Genomic DNA, 23517 nt, shown 5'->3' with positions numbered 1-23517 from the left:
AAGACAGGGACTTGGTGGGTATTGAGGTGTGGGACGTGAGCAAGAGAGAACGGCGGTGGACGATTCTGGGTCTCTGCCTGAGTGACCGGTAGATGGAGAGTGGGCACTGAGAGAAACCGTGAAGGCAAAGAAGGAGCAATTTAGAACGTGGACGTGGACAAGAAAGCCCATCATTGGAGTAGAAGGCTCTTGTGTGGGTCTAGAGACAGTGACGCAGGAAGGTGGCAGAAGGTAGTGTCCATGTCTGGACATGTTGGGGGGACTCGCTTCTCTAACCACTGTCCTTCCCTCTCGACTCAGAGCCTCAGTGTGTGTTGGCCAAGGCAACGATCCCACTTTTATAGATTGCGAACCTGGAACATAACTCTTGTTCATTGTCACCGAGGAGTAGGGAGAAGTGGAAGAAATTGCCCCCTTGAGGAACTTATGACCTGAATTGGGGCAAAAAGACAGATGCCGGAGATTAAACAAAAGGATGAAGCAGTGGGTCGGGACAGCGCTGGGAGAGTGTTGAAAGAAATGCCTGTGTGTGGTTGGGTGGTGGTTGGTGGTGAAAGAGCTCGTGTCCACACTGGTCGTCGTGAGTGGAGAGGTGCGGGCAGGTGCAGCCAGTGGCCCCAGTGCATTGGAGAGGAGAGCACACGGAGGTCTGGAAGTCTGACTGGATCAGCTTGGCCAGGCAGAGGGTCGAGAATGTGCACTTGGAGATCAATCTAGAAAAGTGTGCCAGGGTCAGGTGGTGGAGGGCTCCTGGGCACAGTCCAGAGGTGATCTTGGAGGATTGCTTTTCTGAGAGAGAGAGACAGGACCAGTGGACCAGTCCAGAGGCTTCTGCAGTACAGGGGTGGCCTGGTAGAGGCCTGCCCTTGAGGCTCGGCACTGAGACTGCATCTTTATCTAATACACTCCCGGCCAGCGCCTTGCTCCGTGCCTGGCACACGGCTGGGCCTCGGTCTGTGCTGGGGGAAGGAAGGATTTAAATGAAGCTCAGAAGAGACAGGCTCCAGCCACCCTTCACAGAGGCATTTGTGCCGGAGGAGGAAGTCACAGGAGAGGGAACAGTCCAGAATGCCCCAGGCAAGAGGGATACCATGGGACAGAGAAACAGGAAAACTGAAGGGAGAGGAGTGATTTGGAGGGAAAACACCAAGTTGGGTTCAGTGAGGCTGAGTTTGAAATAACGGTGCGGCAGGGAGACCACTCAGGTCAGTGTGGGCAAGAGGGGACAGGGACCCGAACCAGGACAAAGGCGAGAGACGGGGGAGAGTGAGACATGTCTCAGACGTGAAACTGGTGGAACCTGGTGCTTGCTTCGGTACAGGGGTAAGACGGGTGGCTTGGGAGACAGGTGTGCATGTGCCACCAAATGAAGTAATTCAGGGGAGGAGAGGAGAGGAGGGTGCTTGTGGCTGGAGACAGGGAGGTGGGGGGATACCCACATTCACCTTGATTTTGTTAACAAAGTAGGAGTAAGGGGACAAGATTTGAATCGGGTTCAGATCTCCAGCGAACATATCAAGATGCCAGCTGATTGGTCCAAGGTGAAGGGTGCCACTGGTGTGGGGTGGAGCAGGGAACTGCGAATGAGACCTCCCGTGGTCCTCCCCTGGGGTGCTGTGGTGTGAGCCCTGGCTGCTGTAACCACCCCGTGGCTTCCGTGAGATCCAGGCCCTTTAGAAATGGCATTGAAGGTGTGGATCGTTTCCAGGGTCGCAGGGGAACAAGGCCAGAGTGTTCCTTAGTGGGCCTGGAGGCGGGTGGTGAGGTGGGTGCTGCAAAGCAGGCTGTACATCCCCAGTTTGCAGACCCGGAACCTGTAGCTCCAGGAAAGGACGTGCCTTACCCACACGAGCTCAGCCAGTCAGCAGTAGGGCTCGTGCAGGAGCTCAGATCTGTCAGACCGCAAAGCCCCTGGGTGTCTCCTGCCATGCCAGGTTGCCATGTAGTTCTGAGAGAGCCCTGCCGTGGCCTTGACCAGCCAGGAAGAAGCCGGGGCTCTTAACAGGGCCATGGAGCTGATCAGGTCCCCTCGGCCCCTGAGCGGTTCGGCTGGGCCAGATGCTGGGTGGCACCTGCTCTGCCTCTCCCCCGGACTGTTCAGCCGGGGTCTGGAACTGCCAGGACAGGGCTGGGCCCGCCCCAGCCGGCAGCGTTCCCCTCCACGGGCTGTGGGAAGGGGCAAGTGGGGAACGGGTGCGCTGTCCGCCTGGGCGCTCGCCTCTCGGCGATGCTGTAATTGGGTCAGCTGGTGTGTTCGGCTTTTTTCTGGCACCAGAGCATTTCCTGGGTGACCTTCCATTCCGAAGACTATTACCTTGAAGAACTCAGAATTTTCTATCCGGAAAGGACCTGAGCAATAATTGAGTCCAGGCGCCATCATCTGATGTGTGAAGTGTCAGGGCTAAGCCTGAGGATATATTTGACTGTTCTAGTTTTGCACTGGCCCAAGTAGTTTAGACAGTGTCCTCTGTGACTCTCAGATGCGACAGCTTCTCATGGTGCCTAATGGAAACCAGTCTCGCTGCCTTAGGCAAATACCACCTCTGTGTATCTTCATGTCGTTTATGTACATCTCTCTCTCTCTCTATGTAGTGGCTATACCGCTATGCGTCATTTAACAACAGGGACACATCCTGAGACGTGTGTCGTTAGGCAGTTTTTCTGTTGTGCAAACATCATAAAGTATATTTACACAAACCTGCATGGTATAGATAGGTATACCGCCCACCTAGGCTGTATGGGACTAATCTTTCGGGACCACCATCATATATGTGGTCTGTCGTTGACCGAGATGTCGTTTCGTGGCTCAGGGCTGTACCACTGACATGAACAGCATCGCCAGAGTCACCCAGGATTGTCTAAATAAAACAGTAACTGCCAGGATTGTTTGAAATGGCACGACAGGGCTGCAAACCCTCAGAGATACCCAAACAGGACTTCTCCGTGGTGAGTCCAGTTACGGGAAGCGTTTCCAAGCCGACAGGAAGTGCTGTGCTAAACCAGCTTTCCTTTTTGCAGTTGACTGACTCTGTGGGATGGGATGCGATGGGATGGATGATCTAAAGGAGTGAGAGACTGAATATATTAATAACAGTCAGTCCAGTTCCATCTGCCCTGCTTTAACGTCGAAGAAGGTAGCCAGTACACACGATTCCCGGGTGAGCCTAAGACCCAGCGTCTGTCCCCCTCTCCTGCTGTGTGTGCCTGCGGGACACACCTGCAGTGTGCCAGGTACCCTGGGTTTGCCTGGGGACTGTTGGGTGACAGTGATGTAACCTTGGCCCTCAAAGCTTTCCCCAGTGATGTGGGAGAAAAGCAAATAATTCCAAGTGTGAGTGATTCGTGTCGTAGTAAAGGTTTACACCAATGGTGTATGGGGGCCTGGGACTAGAGCAGCCTGTTGTCCTGGGGGACTCTGTAAAGGTAAGGGGGGAGGTGATGGACAGGGCAGCAAAGGGAGCAGCTGGAACAAGGACACTGAAATACGAAGGTGTGTGGCACGCTGGGAAGAAGTCAGAGGAGTGGGAGTCAGGGGTGGGGAGCAGGCGCGGGTCCCCTCGAGAAGGGCCTTGTGTTTCGTCCTTGGGAGACTGTTCTGTAGTGACAGCTTGAGGCTTGGCCCTGCCACTTATTCACAATGTGAAGACTGATCCTGAGCAACATAATGTCACCTCTGGATGGTGATACCACTGATGGAGAGCCAGAAGGGGAAGCTGGCTTGGTGGGGCTGAACGTGTTGACCCCGAGGAGTCTGCAGGACTTCCACGTGGAGAGACGCGTTCAGGGAGAGGAGACAGGACCCGGGAGCCCTGAGACGGCCAGAAGTGGCCACGGCTTGGGAGTCATTGATTGTTGGGTGGGGATGAAGGCCCAGTTGTGGTCGGAACTTGTGGCGACAGAAGCTGGTTTGGAAAAGGTCAGGGGAAGGGACCCAGAGAACAGGATGGAGTGGCCCCAGAGTACCGAGAAACTGCTCTTGGGGTTTTGGTTTTCCCGTTGTTGCCAACTTGCCCAAGAACTGGGCCCACGGAGGCCTTCCCTGCCTCGACTGGGTGTGTCAGGAGGAGCCAGCATGCTGTGGAACGGGGCTGCAATGCAGAAGGTTCACTTTCTCAGTCCTTTTAAACATATTTTTTAATTCACTCTTTTTGGTGTAGACTCCTGTGAGTTTTGGCAAATGCAGAGTCACATGTCTACCACCACGATCAAGACGTGGGAAAATTTCATCACCCAAGAAACGAAAATATTCTGTGGTGCTCCCACTGTGTGTCAGCCCTTCCCCCTCTCCCTGCCCCGGGAACCGCTGATCTGTCCCTGTGGTTTTGCCTTTTCCAGAATGGAATTGTGCAGTGTGTAGCCTTCGCGTCTGGTGTCTTTCCCTCAGCAAAGTGTATTTGATATTCACACAAGTTGAGTGAACAGTAGTAATCCCTTTTGACTGCTGAGTAGTATTCCGCTGTGTGGTATACCATAGTTTATCCACCAACAGCTGGGAGACATTTGAGTGGTTCCAGTTTTGGCGCGGTTTGGAATAAAGCTGCTACATTTGTGCATAGGTTTTTCTATCAACACAGGTTTTCATTTCTCTTGTGTGAAGAGCAGAAGTAGGATTTCTGGGTTGTGTGGTAGGTGTGTATTTAACTGTAAGAAACTGCCGATCTGTTTTCCAAAGCTGCTCTAACACTCTTAGAATCCACCAGCAATGTGTGAAAGTTCTGGTTTCTCCACAGCCTCACCAGACCTTGGTATTGTCTGTTTTGTTGTTGTTTGCTTTCATTTTATTTCATTTTAGGTATTCTAAATGGTGGTGGTATCTCAGCGTGCTTTTAATTTGCATTTCCCTAATAACCAGTGACGTTCAGCGTCTTTTTATGTGTTTATTTGCCATCCGTATGTCTTCTTTGGGACAGTGTCTGTTCCAGTCTTCATTTTTTAAATTGGGTTGTTTGTTTTCTTATTAAGTTTTTGAGAGTTTTAAAAAATATGTTCTGGATACAAGTCCTCTTTCACATATGGGATTTGCAAATATTTTCTTCAGGTCTGTGGATTGTAATTTTCCTAGAAGTGTGTTTCGTAGAGCAGAAGTTTTAAATTTTGACGGTATCCAGTTTATCACTTTCTTCTAAATGGTTGGTATCTAAGAAATCTTTGCCTCACCCAGCGTCACAAAGATTTCCTCCTAGAAATTTTCTATTTTTACATTTTAGAACAGAGGTCGGCACACTGTTTCTGTGAAGAGCCAGATGGTAAATGTTTTCATCTTTGTGGGCCATATGGTCTCTGTCACAGCCACTCGACTCTGTCACTGTAGTGCAAAAGCCACCACAAATACACATAAACAAATGAGAGTAGCTGTGTGCCAATAAAACTTTATTTATAAAACAGGCAGGAGAAGAACTCACACAACTGAACAACAAAAAAACAACCCAATCAAAAAATGGACGGAGGATATGAACAGACATTTTTCCAAAGAAGATATACAGATGGCCAGTAGGCACATGAAAAGACATTCAACATCACTAATCATCAGGGAAATGCAAATCAAAACTACACTAAGATATCGCCTTACACGTGTTAGAATGGCTATAATCACCAAGACAAAAAACAACAAATGTTGGAGAGGTTGCAGAGAAAAGGGAACCCTCATCCACTGCTGGTGGGAATGCCAACTGGTGCGGCAACTCTAGAAAACAGCATGAAGATTTCTCAAAAAACTAAAAATAGAAATACTATATGACCCAGCCATCCCACTACTGGGTATTTATCCAAAGGACTTGAAATCAACAATTCAAAGAGACTTATGCACCCCCACGTTCATTGCAGAACTATTCACAACAGCCAAGACGTGGAAGCAACCCAAGTGCCCATTAACTAATGATTGGATGAAGAAGATGTGGTGTGTACTTACATATATGTTTATATATACACAGCGGAATACGACTCAGCCATAAAAAAGACGAAATCGTCCCATTTGCAACAACATGGATGGACCTTGAGGCTATTATGTTAAGTGAGATAAGCCAGACAGAGAAAGACAAACACTGCGTGATTTCACTCACATGTGGAAGATAAACAAACATGCAGACAAAGAGAACAGATTAGTGGTTACCAGAGAGGATGGGGTTGGGGGGTGGGCACAAGGGGTGAAGGGGCACATACATATGATGACTGACAAATAATACTGTACAACTGAAATTTCACAATGCTATAAACTATTATGACCGCAATTAAAAAAAAAAGAAAACATGCAATCCCAAGTGTAGGGATAGGAATGTGTGGAGGGTGGAACGGAGCAGCAAAGCTAGGCAGGACCAGAGCTAGCTAGGCCCACCAGGTCCAAGCCGTCACCATCTCTGGGCCCACTGCCTGGGGTTCCCACCACTTATTAGTGAGGAACCCCTGGGCAGTGACAGCAGAAAGCCACTGTAGAGTATTTATCGTCGTGTAGATTTGAGTCTTGGTTAGTGTAAGCAATATCATAAAATGTAAACGGTGCTCATGTCACAATGTAAGGTCATTCACGCTAAAATAAACCTTTTTGTTGATTTAAAAAAAAAAAAACAGGCAGGGGGCCGAATTTGGCCACAGGCCATGCTTCGCTGACCCTTGTTTTAGAAAGTTAACTTGTTACCAGGCACCCCACTCTGGATAATGAGAGTGGGGTAATTATTGCCCAGTTCGTCATCCGTGACAGCAGGCGAGGGGAGAAGGCAGAAGAGTAGATGCCTAACTCAGAAGCAGGGTGAAGAGAGGGAGGGATCAAGAAAAAAGAGGGAGGCAGGTGGGAAATGTCCGAATTGCCTTTCGGGCAAACCTCAGTGTGCGTTTAGTTCCTCAGACTTAACCTTTGCGCTTTGGTTCAGGCGTCAGCAGATGTTTTGGTTGGTTGGTTGGTTGGTTTTTGAGATAATGATCTATTGGAAGGTCTCACGGCTACAGACAGCTTAACAGACTCGGAGTTTCTCATCCTTAAACCCTGTAATGCTGGTGGTCCCGTGCTCGCTCCTGAACGTTGGTGTGTATTTAACCATCCCCCCAGTGCAGATTTCGATTCGACCCAGGGCGTTATTTCACCAGCCATGGGGTCGTGTGTTCCTCTCACACCTTCCGCTACACGTGTGTGATGGTTTCTGCAGAACAGATTCCTACAGCGCTGAGCGAGAGGGGAGCATTCATGTTAAAGATGTTAGTAGCTGCCAAGCATTGGGCCTTGCCTTCTCTTTCTGCTCTTTGGAACCCTGAACCACGGTGTGAAGAAACCCGGGACAAGCTTCTAGAGGATGAAAGGCCACGTGGTGGCCTGTCCTCCCTCAGCTGAGGGTCCCCGGCCACCCAGCCTGCCAGTCACAGGCCTGTGAATAAGACCGTCATAGACCGTCCTGCCCCAGCCTAGATAGCCACCTGCCAATCTCTGGATTCAGCAAAGCCAGCCTAGACCGGAAGAGCCACTCAGCCGACCCATAGAGCTGTGAGAAATGATGATCATTTGTCATTTTAAGCTACTAACACCACCAACAAATGTTGGTAGCCACTGCCAAGTTCTCCTAAAAGGTGGTACCCTGTCACCCTCGGATCTGGTGTACAGGGCTTGTTTCTCTCTTACCCCTCACCCTGGAGTTTATCCGTCCTGGATTGTATTCCCTCTGACAGGCAGGGAGTGGCGTCTCTTTTTATTTCACGTTGTCCTCATTGTTCGTGAAGTTGAGCTTCTTTTCATGGTTTCTTAGCCATTTGAATTGCCGGCGTCTATTAATTACAGCTCATATCCCTTGTCTGCTTCTCTGTTAGTGAGATGTCATTTTTCTCTTATTAATTTGCAGATGCCCTAAATCAAGTTTTCTCAGCCTCCCAGTGCTGACGTTTTGGGCTGGATAATTCTTGGTCGTGGGGGTTGTCCTGTGTCTTGTGGAATGTTCGACAGCATCCCTGGCCTCCACCCACCAGATGCCAGTGGCACACCACCACCCCCGGTTGTGATAAGCAAAAATGTGTCCAGACACTGCCCAGTATCCCCCAGCGGGCAGAAGCTTCGATCTAAATAATATAACAGGGAGCAAGTGTTTTCTACTCGTCTGCTGCTTATCTCTTTATGCGGCCTTTTGCCAGCAGAAGCTTTTAATCTTGTGAAGTCTGACTTTCTAATCTTTCTTTTATGGCTTTTGACGCCATAGCCTATTTTATAAAGAGCAGGGCGCATGGAACGTTTCCCAAAAAGTTTGGGAAATGCTAGGAGATGAGACTAATTTTGCACATTGCGTACGGTCCCAAACAAGTTAGAGAGTAGAACGGCAGAGGAGGCCTGAAGCGTTTCCAGCAGGCAATGGTCAACCATACCTAGTTCCCCTCTCGGTGGCGGTTCGGGGCTTGGGGGGGTTCGCTGGGCAGGAGACGTGTTCGGGTTTTTATGTAACTGCTGGCTTTTTACAGGAGGCTGACTGCTCCTGACAGTGGGCACTGGGTTTTCAAGCATGAGAGAAGAGCTGGGCAGCCGGCATCCCGAGCAAGGAGTGGGCTGGCCCTGAGACCTCTGGGCCGATGGGCAGCAGGGCCTTTTCCTCAGCGATATCGTTCAGCCCCACGGGGGTGAGCACCGGTGGATTTAGAGGCCGGGGCAGGGGCCATTTGAGAAGAGGCGGCCGCACGGCTGTGCGTGTGAGCAAACCCAGTGTGAGTTGTGCCTTCAGAAGCACAGGCGGTGCTCTCGGCTGCACTGATCTGGACTGCTGTGAAGCCATCGGTGTTGTCTGACGCTGGTCACTCAAGTGCAGACTTCTGCAGGCGCCTGCAGGCATTCCAAAGCTGCAAACTTTAGAGACCAGCTTCCTCCAGCTGGTAGAGAGAGCCTCACCTCCCTCCCAGTTCAGTCGCTATGGCCTTTGGGACACGGGGTGCAAAGGTCCGTTGCCTGCCTGCTCCGGGACAGACGGGGTCTGGTTGGTTGAGGTGCTCAGGCACACACCACAGGCTCCTCAGTGTCCAGCTGCATTGGTAACAGAAGGGGAGACGAGAGAAAGAGTCAGAAATTTCTGTGTACGAGAGAGAGAGAGAGGACCCACACTTTTTACAGGAGTTTGAATTCTGCTGCTGGAATTGTCTGCAGGTCTCTTCGAAGCCCTCTAGTCAGTGAGAATGGTTGAACTTAGAGTTGTTTTGTTTTTAAGAGACTTTATTTATTTTTTTTTGGTGAGGAGGATTCGCCCTGAGCTAACATCTGGGCCAGTCTTCCTCTATTTTGTATGTGGGTCCCCACCACAGCGTGCCCACAGAGAGGTGGTGTAGGTCCACGCCTGGGAACCGAACCCAGGTCACCAAAGTGGAGCGTGCCAAACTTAACCACTAGGCCACAGGACCAGGCCCTAGACTTTATTTTTTAGAGCAGTTTTGGGTTTACAGAAAAGTGGGGAAGAAAGTGTGCCATAGGCCTTTTCCCCCAACACGAAGTTTCTCCTATTCTTCATGGGGTGGCATGAGTGTGGTGTTTTGTTGTAATCCGTGAGCTAGTATTGATGGACCTTAGCTAAAGCCCACAGTTTGCTTTAGGCCTCACTCTGTGTGTTGATACCTCTGTGGGTTGGGTGATGTGTAATGGGTAACGTACAATGTATAACGACGTGGATCCACTAACACAGCATCACACAGACCAGTTTCACTGCCCTAAAAATCCTCTGTGCTCCAGCTCTTCTTCCTTCCTCCACCAACCTCTGGCAGCCACTGACCTTTGTGCTGTCTCTATAGTTTTTGCCCTTTCCACAATGTCGTATAATTGGGATCATACCGTGTGTAGCCTTTCAATCTATTCTCTTTCACTTAGTGCCGTGCGTTTAAGATGCCTTCCTGTCTGTGTGGCCTCATAGCTCATTTCTTTTTATCACTGAATAACACTCCATTGTGTGGATGGACCAGACGAGGGGAGACTGTTTCTCCAGTCGCCCACTGAAGGGCGTCTTGGTTGCTTCCAGGCTGGGGGCATCTCCGAGTAAAGCTGCTTGCAGCCTCCACATGCAGGTTCTCGTGTGGACATAAGTTGAACTGGTAGTGTTGGAAAGAGAACCATCTAAGTGCTAAGGCAGCCGTTCGTCTTGCCTTAATAGGCTGCAGTGTGAACATCTGGAATGTACCTGCTTTTCTCTTCCTCTGCAGATTTTTTGAAAATACGATGTCTAATGGTTATGAAGACCACATGGCCGAAGACTGCAGGGATGACATCGGGAGAACGAATTTAATTGTCAACTACCTCCCTCAGAACATGACCCAGGATGAGTTACGAAGTCTCTTCAGCAGTATTGGGGAAGTTGAATCTGCAAAGCTTATTCGGGACAAAGTGGCAGGTAAAGACACCGGCCGTGTGGGTCAAGGGGCTCCCGTGGCCGTCTGCGAGGCTCTGTCCTCTCGGCCTGTGACCGCAGTGTCCCTCGGGGCAGAAGGGCCGCAGCCTGGAGGTGATGGCTGTGGAGTTTCACTTTTATCTCAAGCTCTGTTCTGCCACCACCTTGGTGTAGGAGTGGACATAGGTTCCCAAAAGAGGGAAAATTCACTGTAAGACCGAGGGCACATACAGAGGAAGACGGTGGGAGAGGAGGGAAAGTGAGGAGATGCCAGAAACGGGGACGGCTCTGAGAGCTGGAAGGGACCAAAGAAGGACAGCCTGGCCTGGCCTGGCCCCACGTGTGGAAGGGACTCTGGCCAGTGCCCCGCCCGGGGCAAGCCCAGGCAGGCCCGTCCCTGTCTGTCTCCCCAGGCTCACCGCAGAGCGCTGGGACCCCACCAGCAGCCGCTCCTTAGCTTTGGGCCGAGCTGACTATGCTCAGGCCATGACCTTGAACATGTGAAACGCAGCACGCTTGGACTCAGCGGGGCGGGGAGCGGGTCAGCAGGCGGGCTGTGGGGTTGGCAGGCCAGCTCCAAGCCCCGCTCTCCCACTCCCTCGAAGTGTGACCTCCAAGCCTCAGTGTCCCCATCCATAAAGTGGGCTGGTGGCTCCTACATCCTGGTGCTGCCTGCCTCATAGGGGTTTGCAGAGCCCAGTACCCAGTAAGGCCCTCCGCACAGAGTGGCCCCGTCCTGAGAGCCATGCTTCCAGGACTCTGGAGGGAAACATGGGAAGGCCGGGTCGTCTGCCACCCCTCCTCCTGTCTGCCCTGGTGCGCTGAGGAAAGGACAGTCCCCTGGGAGGGCTCTGGCTGCCACCCTGGGCTGTGGGTCTGTGACTCCCTACCCTGAAAAATCGTTTAAGAGTAAAAAATGATTTTTAGTGTGGAAATACAATAATATCTTATACGATTCAAATTGGCATAAAAGTAGAGTAATATATTGAACCCCTGTACCCGTTGTCCTGCTTGTCGCCTTGGCCTTTGCCAGCCGCGTGAAGGTGCCTATCCTGGGACGACCCCTGTGGAGGCTGTACAGGGATTCGTTCATCTGAGGGCGGCTTTGAACTCAGAAGTCTTTTAGGGACCCTTCCAATTCTGAGAGCCTGATTTCATAAACGTCTTCTAAAGAGGGACTTGCAATCATACACAAAATTGAGCAGCGTTAGAATGTTCTCGAAGCCACTCTCTCTCTCCTGTTCTGGGAGACTATCCTGAATAAGAGAGGCCTTGTTCAGAGGGGTTTTGAAATTCTCCGGTGCTGCTAACAAGTCTTGCCTTTGTCCTTTTACGTTCTGGCGGAAGGGAATTTTCAGCACCCTCGATCTTCCTGAGCATTGCAGTCTGGGTTCGCAGGCATTCTCACGGTACCCGAGTCTTTGTCTGTTCACTTGTTGTGATTGTCAGAGGAATGTGAGCTCTGTTGACAGGAACACCTGGATTGGGGAGATTGGCCGGGAGACGACTGGTTTTGAGAACCTGTAAAAGCAACGAAAGTGTCATTTGGAAATTATTTCAGTTCAGAAACAAACTTTTTCTTATCTTCGGGCAGGATAAGCGTGGCGCACCAGGAGTTGTGGAGTAGGTGGGCCTGGCCTCACATTTCAGCTCGGCATCTTGCTAGCAGTTCTTAAATTTAGTGAATGTAGTTTTGTGACAAGCTTACTGCCTTCTCTCTTTTTCCCTCCTGCCACCGGTGTCTAGAAGCTTCGCTGGCTGGTCCTGGGGCCACAGCCTTACGTTTCACCGCCCCTTTGTCCTTTAGTCCACTGCCCTGGTGGACCCTGGATTGTGGATGCGTTCGTCCAACTGCTGTCTCCTGGCCGAGCTCAGGCTGCCCTCCCCAGAGAGGGTCGCACATCCTGGCAGGTGTCCCGTCGCGTCAGCTCCCCAGCCAAGCTCAGCTCGCAGCCCGGGCTCTCCCCGGCCCCACAACAACCTTTTCTGTGCCTTTTCTCCCTCAGGCCCCCTTCGCTCTCAGCTGATGACCGCCTGCTACTTCACAGGGAAATAACAGCCATCTCCACCTCTGTCCTGGATCCCTTCCCTTCTTGGCGTCCTAGGAACCTCAAGCTATGCAAGTACCCACTTCTCTGGGTCTCTCCGAGATGGCCCTGCCAGCGTTCAGACATGCTCCAGTCTCTGTAAAGAATCCTTGCCGAGACTCCCGACTTCCTCTAGCTCAGGGTTTCTCCACTGGAGCACTGTTGACATTTGGGGCTGGCTAATCTTTGGTGGGGCGTGTCCTGTGTGTTGTAGGATGGAGCAGCAACACCCCTGGCCTCCACCCACTAGATGCCAATGGCACCTTCCGAGTTGTGAAAACCAGAAAATGTCCCCAGACGTTGCCAAGTGTCCCCTGGGGGACAGAATCACCCCTCAGGGAGAACCACTGCTCTAGCTCTTGTCCTTCCTCTCCTGCCATTCGCAGAGCTGTCAAATCGACTCTCTTATCTTCCTTCTAGAAGCTTCCTTCCCGTGGCTTCCATGAACCACCCTCCCTGGCTTTCTCCCACCTCAGAGGCCTCGCTCTGCCTCTCTTGCAGCGCCTTCCCAGCCATTGACTTAGGCGGTCCTCGTGGTTATTCCAGGCCCCTCCTTCCTCAGCCTAGACAGGGGTGAGCGGATGCAGCACCACCGCTTACAGTTACCCTCGGTTTGCCGCCTCTCCTCCAGCCAGCCCTCCTGCGACTCCTCAGCCCCCAAATGCAATGTTTTCCAAACTGACCTTGACTCTCCCACGAGCCAGCCACTTGTTTCCCAGCAGCCCCATCCTCGCAGATGGCACCACTGTGCACTCTGTGGCTCCAGTCAGAAATCAGAGCATGACCTCTGCCGTGTGTCCCTGGCATTCATCCTTCTGGATGCTTCCATCCCTTTTCCTCCATGTCCCCTGCCACCATCCTAGACCAGGCCACATCGTCTTCTGCCTGCACAGCGCTCTAGCCTCTTAACTGGCCGCCTGTGCTCCCTCCAGACTGCTCTCTTCACCACGGGAGGAGTCTCTAACCCTCCAGAGGTGACCCTGTCACTCATCTGCTTCAGAAGCCTCCAGTGCCCAGGCCCGCTTGCTTTAGGAGCCTTCCTTGGCCTGACCTGGTCAGTGTTAGATGCTTCTCTTCCTGGTTCCCATAGCAACTGGCAGACCTGACCTGGGTTTCTACACTGCACTGAAGTTGGAACTTTTTAGTCCAGTAGGTCTATATGGTTCTCAGAGACAGAGGCCCTGTTGTATCCCCTAGATGTGGCTATAATCAGTGTTTGTTGAATGAGTGAGTGAATGAATGTAGGGATTGGAGGAAAATGCAGATCAGCTTGGACATTGATTTACTCAGCAAATAGTTATTGAGTGCCGACCATGGGCCAGGCACTGGCAACAGGAGGAATGAGGGCCTGGGTAGTGGCTGGGATGCCAGAAATGTGTGACATGCTGGCCTCAAGATTCAGAGTGTTTCCGGCCATCCCGGCCCCAGCCCCCGCATTGGGGACGTGCATTTGTTGCTGCCTGTTCCATCCACAATCACTAGCCAGCCTTACTGTGCAGCTCTGCCCTGCTCTCTGTCCTGCTGTCTGGTCCCTCTCCAGATGCCATATGGCCCACGGGGGACCAGGAGCCAGCCTCCGCCCTCCCGGACTGTCATGCTGGCCACTCAGTCCCCAGCCTCCAGCCCATTTGCTCAGCTCTGTCGCATTGCCATGCATCTCTGGTCAGGATAAAGCCCATACCGCTGTCTGTGTACCCAGGTCTCCTGGGGACTGTCCCCTCCCTCCAGCCGCTGCACTCCCACTCACCCTCCAGGGGCTGGACTGAGCTGCTTGTCGTTTCCCAGACATGCCCTGCTCTCCACTCCTGTGATTTCGCAGATACTGTTCCCTCTGCGGGAATGCCCTTCCACACCTAGCCAGCCTGACCACTTTTTTGTTCATAATGTGAATCACCTTTGTTCCTTAAAAATAAGAAATTTCATATGAGATAAGCAGGAAGGAAAGTTCAGATTTCCCACAATTTCACCACGGTTCGTGTCCTTCCAGGCTTTTTTCTTTGCATATTCATGGTTGTAAGCAATCATGTGCTTTTACAAAAATGGGTTCGCCCCACCCAAGCTGTGCGGGAAATGTTTCTTCCTGTATCTGTGACCATTTTTCTCCATCACTGACCACAGCTTTCTCATCATCATAACGGTGACATAGTATTCTGTTGTGTGGAGGTTTTTTTTTTCCCTGAGGAAGATTCGCCCTGAGCTAACATCCGCTACCAACCTTCCCTCTTTTTGTATATAAGCTGCCACCACAGCATGGCCACTGACAGATGAGTGGTGTAGGTCCACGCCCAGGAACACTGCCAAGGCCACTGAAGCAGAGCACACTGAACTTAACCACTAGGCCACCAGGGCTGGCCCATGTCGAGGTTCTGAGTCTTCAATAGGTTGTAACCACTTTCCCATATTCATAAGCCCTAGTGAGATAAATATCCTGGCACAAATCTTTGCTTACTGTTACTTCTGTGGAAAATCTCCCTATAAGTGAACCAGCAGATGGGAGAGCGTGTACCTTTAAAAGCTCCTGAGCCGCATCTCCAGCTGCCCTCCAGGGGGTCTCCCGTTTCCATGCCCTTCCACCCTTTCCATGCCCTTCCGCCTGGCCCTGCCTTCCCCTAGGCCTGGCGAGATTTCTCATCTTGGCCAGCCTGGGTGGAAAATGACACCTGATCCTGATGATGATTCGCATTTCTAGTAAAGTTCATCTTCATCTGTTTCCACAGGTTTACTGGCTTTTTGTACTTTTTTTATAAAGTCCCTTTCTTCTCCTTTGCCCAAACTCCTTCCTGTTTCTCATTCATCGCCTGATTCATTCACTTGTCCGCCAGGCCCATCTCTCCCCCGGTGAAGTCTTCTCTTGAGCCCCCACAGACCTTTGAAGGAAGCACCCGCTGCGCCTCCCCTCCCACATGGCAGAGGAGCGCCTTGTCCGTGGGGCGCTCCCCTCCCTCAGCCCTGTACCCCAGTCAGAGAAGCAGGCTCCTGTCCCTCCACATTTCCACAGGCCACGCTGAGCAGTGAAGCAGCCCCCAGGGCCCTGCGCAGCCAGGCTGTCGGGCAGGGGTGGAAGTGTGCATTTCTGAGCTCCTTCCAGATGATTCTCCTGCGTCCTCCCCTTGAAGGTATTAAAACATTACAGCTGGCTGCTCTGGTCTGCCCTGGAGTCATCTCTTGGTCTTAACCCTAAAGAGAGAAGAATATATTTGGAGATGCAGGAGCACTGGCCCGCGTTCGCCCAGGGGTCGCCTGACACCGCGTGAGGGCTGCTCGGCGCCCAGGCAGCCTCAGTGTTCTCCAGCCAGCGCCTCTCGGGGCGCCGGCCCTGACCAACAGCAGCAGCTGGGGAGCAGCAGAAACGCAAGACCCAGGCCCCACCCAGGCCCACGGCATCAGTCAGCCTGGGGTGTTGGAACATCTGGTTTTACCTTCCCAGCGGGAGGGCGATGCCCAGGCAAGTCAGAGAACCGGGACTGAGAAGCACTGCTCTGTGGCCAGAAGGGCGGGTGGGGGTCGCTCTCCAGGGTGGGGAAGTGAGAGCTGGGGGTTGCGCCGCCTCTGGACAGCCCTAGGCCTCAGCCCCGGGTTTGCTCATCCTTGATGCCTTTCACTTCTGCTGCCTTCCTCCTTCGTCTCGCACCCCTCCCCCTCTACCCCATCTCCCATCTGGGGCTCTGGCTGCCCCCTACACCCCAGCCCCCACTCCAGGCAGGCCCGACCTTCCTCAGCCCCAGCAGCCTGGGCGGGATCCACGCTCTACCCCCCACCAGACCCCCAACCTCCCTCTTTCAGGGCTGATCTTCCATCGCCCCTACAGGGGAGGGGGCAGGAGAATCATCTGGAAGGAGCTTAGAGATGCACAATCCCACCCCTGCCTGACATCCTGGGCCCTGAGTCATTGCCCCAGCCTGGAGAAAGGGAAATGCGGAGAAACCGTGGCTTAGAGGCTGCTTTGGGAGGTGAGGGCCCTCTGCCAGGCACCTGCTCTGACCACCGACCGGCAGACCCTCCTCTCCTCGTGTACTTCCGGCAGCAGCTCTCAACCCGGGCTGGACCTTGGAAGCCACCCCACTCCTGCCACCCGACCCTCAGTGCACTTTAATTGGTCCGGGATGTGGCCGGGCCATGATAGTTTTCAGAGGCCGCCCTGTGGTGCTAGCAAGCAGCCGAGTTGGAGAGCCATTGGTGTCTAGTGATGGCGAGGATGGAGTTGGGCGCTCAGCCACGTGTTAGCACTTTAGTCCACGGCCCCATCTGGTGGGTGAAAACTTGGGGCTGCCGTTCGTGCCTCACCTGCCTTCCCTCTGGCCACCATCGGGTGCCCACCTCAGGGGACAACAGACTCTGAGGGACAGAGCCAGCCCCAGGAATGGGGGTGTGCACAGCTGCTGCCTGGTGCTGTAGGGAACTTGGGCCCCTCTGGAGCTCCCTCCCACGTTGGCCCATCCAGAGGTCCCCTTGGTGGGTCTTTCTTCTGCCGGTTGTGCCCTGGTGCATGCCGTCCCCTGCCCTGGTCCCGCTCACAGGCTTCCCCAGGGCTCTGCACCAGCCTCGGGCCCACCGTGTCCGCTCTCTGCCCGGCAGTCCCCTCCGGGGTGGTCCCCTGGCTCATCTCGTTCAGCCGCGCTGACCACCCTTCATTTCCTGGAACACACCAGAGGCCTCTCCCCCTCAGAGACTTGGCACGTGCTCTTCTGTCCGGAATGCTCACCCTGGCCATCCCGAGCTCATACTTCACATCTCTCCTCCTCAGAGGGCGCTCCTGACCCTGCCTACCAAGAGCCCGTCTGTCAGTCCCTCTCACGCCACAGCGGAGACTCCTCATAGCGCCTGTCCGCCAGCTTTGTTCGTTGTTTCTTGCTGGTGTGTCCGCCTTGCCCCGTGGGATGTATGTTTCGTTAAGGCACAACCGTCGTCCTTCCTGATCCCCATGAAAGCCTTAGCCAGCCAAGCCCAGGGCCTGGCATGCAGTACGTGCTCAGTTAATACGCGTCGGCTCCCTGGGGAGGACAGGAGGGGCAGCAGGGCTGGGAAAGAGACAGTGGCCATCTGGAGTGTGTGACTTCCTAGGTGCCATTGGCAGCTACTGGTGATCAAGGAGGTCACCCTGGAAGAGTGTATCACGGATACAAGGGCCAAAGGCAGAAACTTGGGGACTTTCTCGATGGAATAGGCAGAGGACGAGGAGCCTGAGGAGGGACCGTTGAGAAGGAAAACCTGGAGAGAAAGAAAACCTGGCATTTTGTCACATCCTGGAGGAGGCAACATCTCAGCCAGTCAGCAGTGCCCAGTGCTGAGAGCTCAGGGGCAGCAGCCTGAGACTGTCAGTGGGGTGGCCCTCGAGGGCGTGGGCAGCCTTGGTGAGGAGGGTGCTGGCAGTCAGCAGTGACCACCCCAGGAGGCCAGCTGGGGCCCCAAGCACCAGAGTGGTGAGGAACTGGGAACTGGGGCTGGGCAGGGCCGTGTTGATAAGCTGAGGGGAACCGGCTGCGGCTGAAGACATGGCACAGGGCCTGGGCCCGGGTCCTCGTCGGCATCTGCTTTTCCCAGCGGCGCTTAGGTCCCCAGTGAGACAGGTGGTCCCAGTTGGGCTTGGCTTTGTGGGCGGAGCAGAAAGACAAGGAGACCCAAGTGCACTGGTGCCAGCCAGAGAGGCAGAGGAGTCATAGGGCCTGGGCCTAGGAGGGCGGGGCTGGGAGGCTGGAGCTGGGTCGGGAATCGTGCCGCGGGCAGTCTGCTTTCTCAGCTTCATATTGCTGCTTGGCCCATCTGTAGGGACCCTGAGGGTCCCGACCTGGAGCCCACTGTCATTTTCCGAGCTGCGAGTCTGACCCTCCTGCTGGATGAGCCCTGGACCCCATGGCACTGCTCCTCCGGGGGTCCCCACTGTCTACAGCTCAGGACTGGAGTCTCTGAGACCCGTGGAGCTTTGTTAGAAATTTGGGTTTGGAGGGTCAGGTTTTTTTTAAAAGAAGAAAATGGCCCGTGCAGAATTGCAGATAATCTCTAGCTGCTGCGCCTGAAGGAGGGAGAGCCAACTCCTCAAGGCCTCCTTAAGCATGGGCTGCGCAGAGGGACTCCCTCCAAAGGCTCCGGACTGAAGGGGTGGGGAAACATGACCCCAGAAACCTGGCGACCCGCTGCGTCAGCCCGCGGTCAGGTCAGCCTGAGCATGGTAAGGCCCGTGCATGCACCCCTGATGTGATGTCATGAGAAGAGGGTCCTCCCCAAACCTGTCTCCCAGGTCTAACCGCGAGCAAAACATCTGGCAGGCCCAGATTGAGGGAGATTCTATGAAATTCCCACCCAAGCCACCTCCTTGCTGTCAAGGTCATCGAAAACAAGGCAAGTCTGAGAAACTGACCCAGCCCAGCGGAGCCTAAGGAGACATGACAGCTAAATGTCACGCGGGGTCCTGGGTGGCATCCTGGGACAGAAAAGGACATTGGGGGAAGCTAAGGTCATTTGAATCAAGTATGGACTGTAGTTGATAATCTATCAGTGCTGGTTCGTTAGTTGTAACAAAAGCAGCATCGTAGTCTAAGATGTTACTAATGGGGAGACTGGTGTGGGGTTTATGGGAACGCTTTGTGTTATCTTTGTCATTTTTCTTTAAATCCAACAAATAAAGTGTATTGATTTATTTTTTTTTAAGTGGCAAAACTGGGTTAGGCTTTCCCCCGGGTTCCAGGTCTCATCTTCAGCCAGAGGGCCTGGGTGTGGCTGGCACCGTGGGCTGAGCCAGTGTTCAGTGTGGCTCAAGGCCTGCTCTTGTTTCTCACCTGCTCGTTGTCGCCCTCCGCCACCCAGAGGAGTGGTTCAAAGCTCCGTGCGGGGGGCCTTTGTCTCGCTCACCGCTCGCTCGCTCTGTGCGCAGAGCAGTGCCCACCAACGTGGGTGTGGGTGTGGGTGTGGGTGTTGATTGTTCTCCAAGCCTCCCCCTGCTCCTCCTGCAGTGAAAGTGTTTGACGAGGCCTCTGTAAGGCTCCTTCCACCTCCGACCCCCCGCCGATGCTTCCCTCTGAGACCCCACAGCCCCTCCCCTGCTGGGCTGCGTCCCTCCCATGTGTCCAGTGGGTGGTCGCTCCCACCGCTTCTGCACTTTTCACACACAGGGATGGGGACGCCCTGCCTGTCGCCCTGGATGTCTTTGGGAAGAACTCAGGTTTTCGCATCTGCTAAGGCTCCCCCAGACTGTAGCTGATGATGCTGTCACAGTGGAGGCTGCTGCCCTGGGGAGCCCTGGAAGCCTGGCTAGGCTGTGAGGGCGGGAACTTCTCTCGGCTCGGGCTTCTCCTTGTGCTCCCCAGCTGGGTCACAGATTCAGGAAAGGAAGGGGAACTGACGCTGGGTGGCGCCGGAGCCCAGCAAGCCTTCCCGCTCTGGGGACGCAAGTGGCAGAGCAATGCCTACACACAGGCAGCTGGTCGTCACGAGGCTCTCCCCACCTGCCGGTCTTCCTCCTCACTGCGACCATCCTCCTCGTACCCCTACAAGGCCCCCTTGGAGCCCCACAGAGCGCCCACCACCAGTGGGACCGTTCATTGTCATTGCTTCAGTGATGGGGTCCCCAGGGTGCTGTCAAGTATCACAGTGTTTGTTTATAGATGACTTTTTTTTAGTTACAAAAGTAGCATTTGTTCATTGCGGAGAATGTGACAAATAAACCATCGTATGGCTTGTCAGCACCGTCTCTAGCCCCGCTACCTGGCGGCCGTGCCTCCAGCGTTTCAGTGCATTGTCTTCGTTGTCTTTGCTGACTCGCCCTTGTGAGCCCAGCGGGACATCTTCCTGTTCGTCCCCCGGGCGCTCTCGCTCGCTCTCGGTCGGTTTACCGATGTCCACCTCTTCCCCGGCACAGGACACAGCTTGGGCTATGGCTTTGTGAACTACGTGACTGCAAAGGACGCCGAGAGAGCAGTAAACACGCTGAACGGCCTGCGGCTCCAGTCAAAGACCATTAAGGTGAGAGGCTGCACTCACTCCTCGGTCATGCCTGTCCCGGGTGGAGTGTGTGCCGAGCCCTGGCCTGGATGCGCGGCCCCCTTGGTCCCGTCGCTGCCGAAGTCATCGTCAGCACGATGCTGTCAGAGCATCGGAGGGGGCTCCCGTCTGCTCGGAGTCAAGGCATTGCGGGTCAGATGCATGCAATGTGGTGCCGGTCCACAGCCTTATGCTGGTGGCTCATGGCCTTCTCAGCCCCCTCCGTGAAGGGAGGGTCCCCATGCAGTGCACTTACACAGGGGCCTGTCTCCTCTCCTGGCCGCGATGTTTCCATCCCGTGCCGAGCCCGGCCCTCCTGCCCGCTCCCGGCTTCCTGCAGTGGCGGCTGTCTCGTCCCCCCGGCCTCCCTGCCCAGGTCTCCCTTCATGCCCCATCCCAGCCAGTTCATTCAACACTCACGTAGCAAATGTTTATTGAGCACCTACTGTGTGCTGGACAGTGAACAATGCAGACAAATCCCGCGCCCTCATGGAGCCGTGTGCACGCATGCAAACAATAAGTGGGAATATGGAAGCCACGTGTGGCAGAGGTAAGTGTCACGGAGGTGCTTGGGGGGAGGTGACGTGTTCTGTGGGAGACTTCATGTTGACTTGAGGGAAGAGACGGAGCTGTGGAGCGACCGGAGGGGGTGTCTTGGGCAGAGCGTCGGCAGTGTCACTCACAGTGCAAGGGCTGTGCTGACTCCTGGGCTGAGTCGGTGAGTCCTCCAGGTCTCACAGGGCAGCTTTCCTCTGCCTTCTTGTTCTTGTCAACCTGCTGCCACCTACCCTCCTTTTGTCGGCCCGGGGCCCCACCTCCCGTCCCCAAGTGTCAGTCTTCAGGCTCCCGTGATCTGGGACAGCTCCTCCCACAGGCAAACCTTATGTTTTCTCACCCTTCACTCCCCACTGAGCCCTCCTTTGGAATATGCCACCTCCTGCTGTCCCGGCCGCACCCCCAACCTGCTTCCTGCAGCAGCCTGCAGCTGCTGTGCCCACCACCCCTTACCCGCAGACCTGGCAAGTTAGCTCTTGTTCCTGAGACACGTGCCTGCCAGTGTCCACCTGAAGCCACTTGGAATGCGACTGTCCTACCTGAGCCTTTGGACCTGCCAGATCCTCCCACCCCGTCCCCCCCCAGGAAGCTGCCCCTCTGATTCACTCAGGCACCCAGAAGGGTCTCTCCTAGGACCTGCTCAGTGGCAGCGCTTCCTCGGCTCATCTGAGCTCAGAGCCACTTGTGTGCCTGTGCACTCCAGGTCCCGAGGCTGCGGCTGGGCCTCCCGAGTTCCATTCTGCAGAGTGGGCTGGGAACCCGAACTTCCACTCACCTGCCAGGGAGGTCTTACAGTCTGGCTGTGGCGGCGCATGTTCAGCTCAGAGGCTGGTGGTCCGTTCCTGCCGTTAAACTCTTCATGATCTTGAGTGCTCGGTGTCTTACCATCCCTGGATAGGAAGGCACTTGCTCATCGGCAGATTTGCCAGGCCCACCTTGTGCCGTGCAGGCACAGGATGTGTCGTGCGCTCCCTGAGATCGGGAACTCGGCCCATGGCCCCTCGCCAGGGGCTGGGAGGGCTGGGCGAGAAGACGCTGCCGAGTGCCCAGCTCTCTCCCCGGCCGCTGTGAGCTGCCAACACGCGCTGCTGCGAGCGATAGATGTCCCGAGGAGGACAAATAGTCCTGTGTGTGATTTCCTACCATAGGGCAGCTTTTTCTCACCCGAAAGTTTGACACCCTCCCTCGATGCTCGGCCCACGCACTTGCCCAGACTCCAGCAAGCGGTTTTGTTTTAAGGTGTCGTACGCTCGCCCAAGCTCAGAGGTCATCAAAGACGCCAACTTGTACATCAGCGGACTCCCGAGGACCATGACCCAGAAGGACGTGGAGGACATGTTCTCTCGGTTCGGGCGCATCATCAACTCCCGGGTCCTTGTGGATCAGACCACAGGTACGGCGGGTGGCCTGGGTCACACGGTGAGGTTCTCCTCTAGCTGGGGGGCCAGGTTTCCTGGGGAAGACACACCACTGTTAGATTTTCAGTGTCATTAGTTATTCCACCATTGAGGACAGAAGCGAAATGAGAAGGCGCTGGCTTTTGTTGTACGAGTCTGGGAAGATAAAGAGCATGAAAGCAGCCCATGTGTTAGGCCAGCATTTTATGATGAGAGCAAGAGATTCTGGCACCTTCCCTCAGGTGCCCGCATATCCAGCCTGGCCTGTGAAGGGGGTGACAAGGCCACTGCTCAGCCGCTCGCCGCTGTTCTTGCTGCAGACGACAGCGTGCAGTGTGAGACTGTCCTCACTCAGGGTCCAGAGGCCCCGCAGCTTCAGGGGTGACTGCTTCCGATGAGTGTTCTTCCATCCTCCCCCGCACAGAGCTCGGAGCAGTGACCTCCTTTCGCTGACAGTCCCGGCCACTTGGCTGGCCCCTTTTGGGTCATCTCAGTTCAGGACATGAGCAGCTTGGGCTCCGGGCTTTGCATGAAGCAGTCAGGCACAGCTGAGCCGGGGACCCACGCATGCCTGCAGAAGCAGCCCCAGCGGGGCAGGAGACGCAGTCCAGCCCTGATCAGGTGGCCCGCCTGCCCTGTAGGCCCAGGGCCTGGGCTCGGGATGCCCCCTGCCAAGCCCTGAGCGTCGCTCCGTCTGGGCCATCCCTGCTTCCGACTCCTCAGTTCCGGCCCAGCTGGAGTGGGAATCTGCTGACAGCTAGAAAGGAGGATTTGTGCTCGCAGAGCTCAGGGAAGCCAGCGGAATTGTCTGCAGGGGATTTTTATGTTCACACAGCACACAGCGTGCTCAGCAGTCCCTTGGCTGTGGCATCAAAGGAGACCCTGGGTCGTTGGGTCACAGGAAGTCGTAGCTCTGAGGCAACCTCCTTTCCCAGAGACCAGCCACACCCCTGGGAGCAGAGCGGCCTTTGCCCTTGGCGCAGACAGGCAGGGCCTTCCTGTCCTGTGACAGACAGGGGTTGCAGGTGCACACATGTTTCCCACGTCCCCTCAGCCGTGTGCTCTGAGGCGGGTGGCCTTGTCACTTGCCCTTCCTTCTCCCGCCGCAGCTGTGGCAGCCCAGCTGGGCATGTGCTGGCCTTGCCTGCCGTCCGGCTCCAGGACTAGGCCAGGACCTGG

General features: G+C 54.6%; 1 protein-coding gene and 1 long non-coding RNA gene across 3 annotated transcripts in view; one reads left to right on the top strand and one right to left on the bottom strand.

Annotated features, from left to right (window-relative positions):
* ELAVL1 (ELAV like RNA binding protein 1) overlaps nt 1-23517 on the top strand; it is a 35062-nt gene that overhangs the window by 3130 nt on the left and 8415 nt on the right. For both annotated transcript variants that reach the window (XM_023644661.2, XM_070272625.1), the window contains exons 2-4: nt 10141-10328; nt 20265-20368; nt 22181-22334. In XM_023644661.2, coding sequence (XP_023500429.1) covers nt 10157-10328; nt 20265-20368; nt 22181-22334 — 430 coding nt within the window. In that variant the 5' untranslated portion in view covers nt 10141-10156. The remainder of the gene's footprint in view (nt 1-10140; nt 10329-20264; nt 20369-22180; nt 22335-23517) is intronic.
* On the bottom strand, nt 11287-22181 carry LOC138924952 (uncharacterized). Its single transcript, XR_011440406.1, has 2 exons — nt 21717-22181; nt 11287-11846 (listed from the first exon to the last, which is right to left on the bottom strand). It is a non-coding gene; the product is annotated as an uncharacterized lncRNA (long non-coding RNA).

Source organism: Equus caballus, chromosome 7, assembly GCF_041296265.1.
Source record: "Equus caballus isolate H_3958 breed thoroughbred chromosome 7, TB-T2T, whole genome shotgun sequence".
Lineage (NCBI taxonomy): Eukaryota > Metazoa > Chordata > Mammalia > Perissodactyla > Equidae > Equus > Equus caballus.
This window is presented reverse-complemented; position numbering and strand designations above follow the sequence as displayed.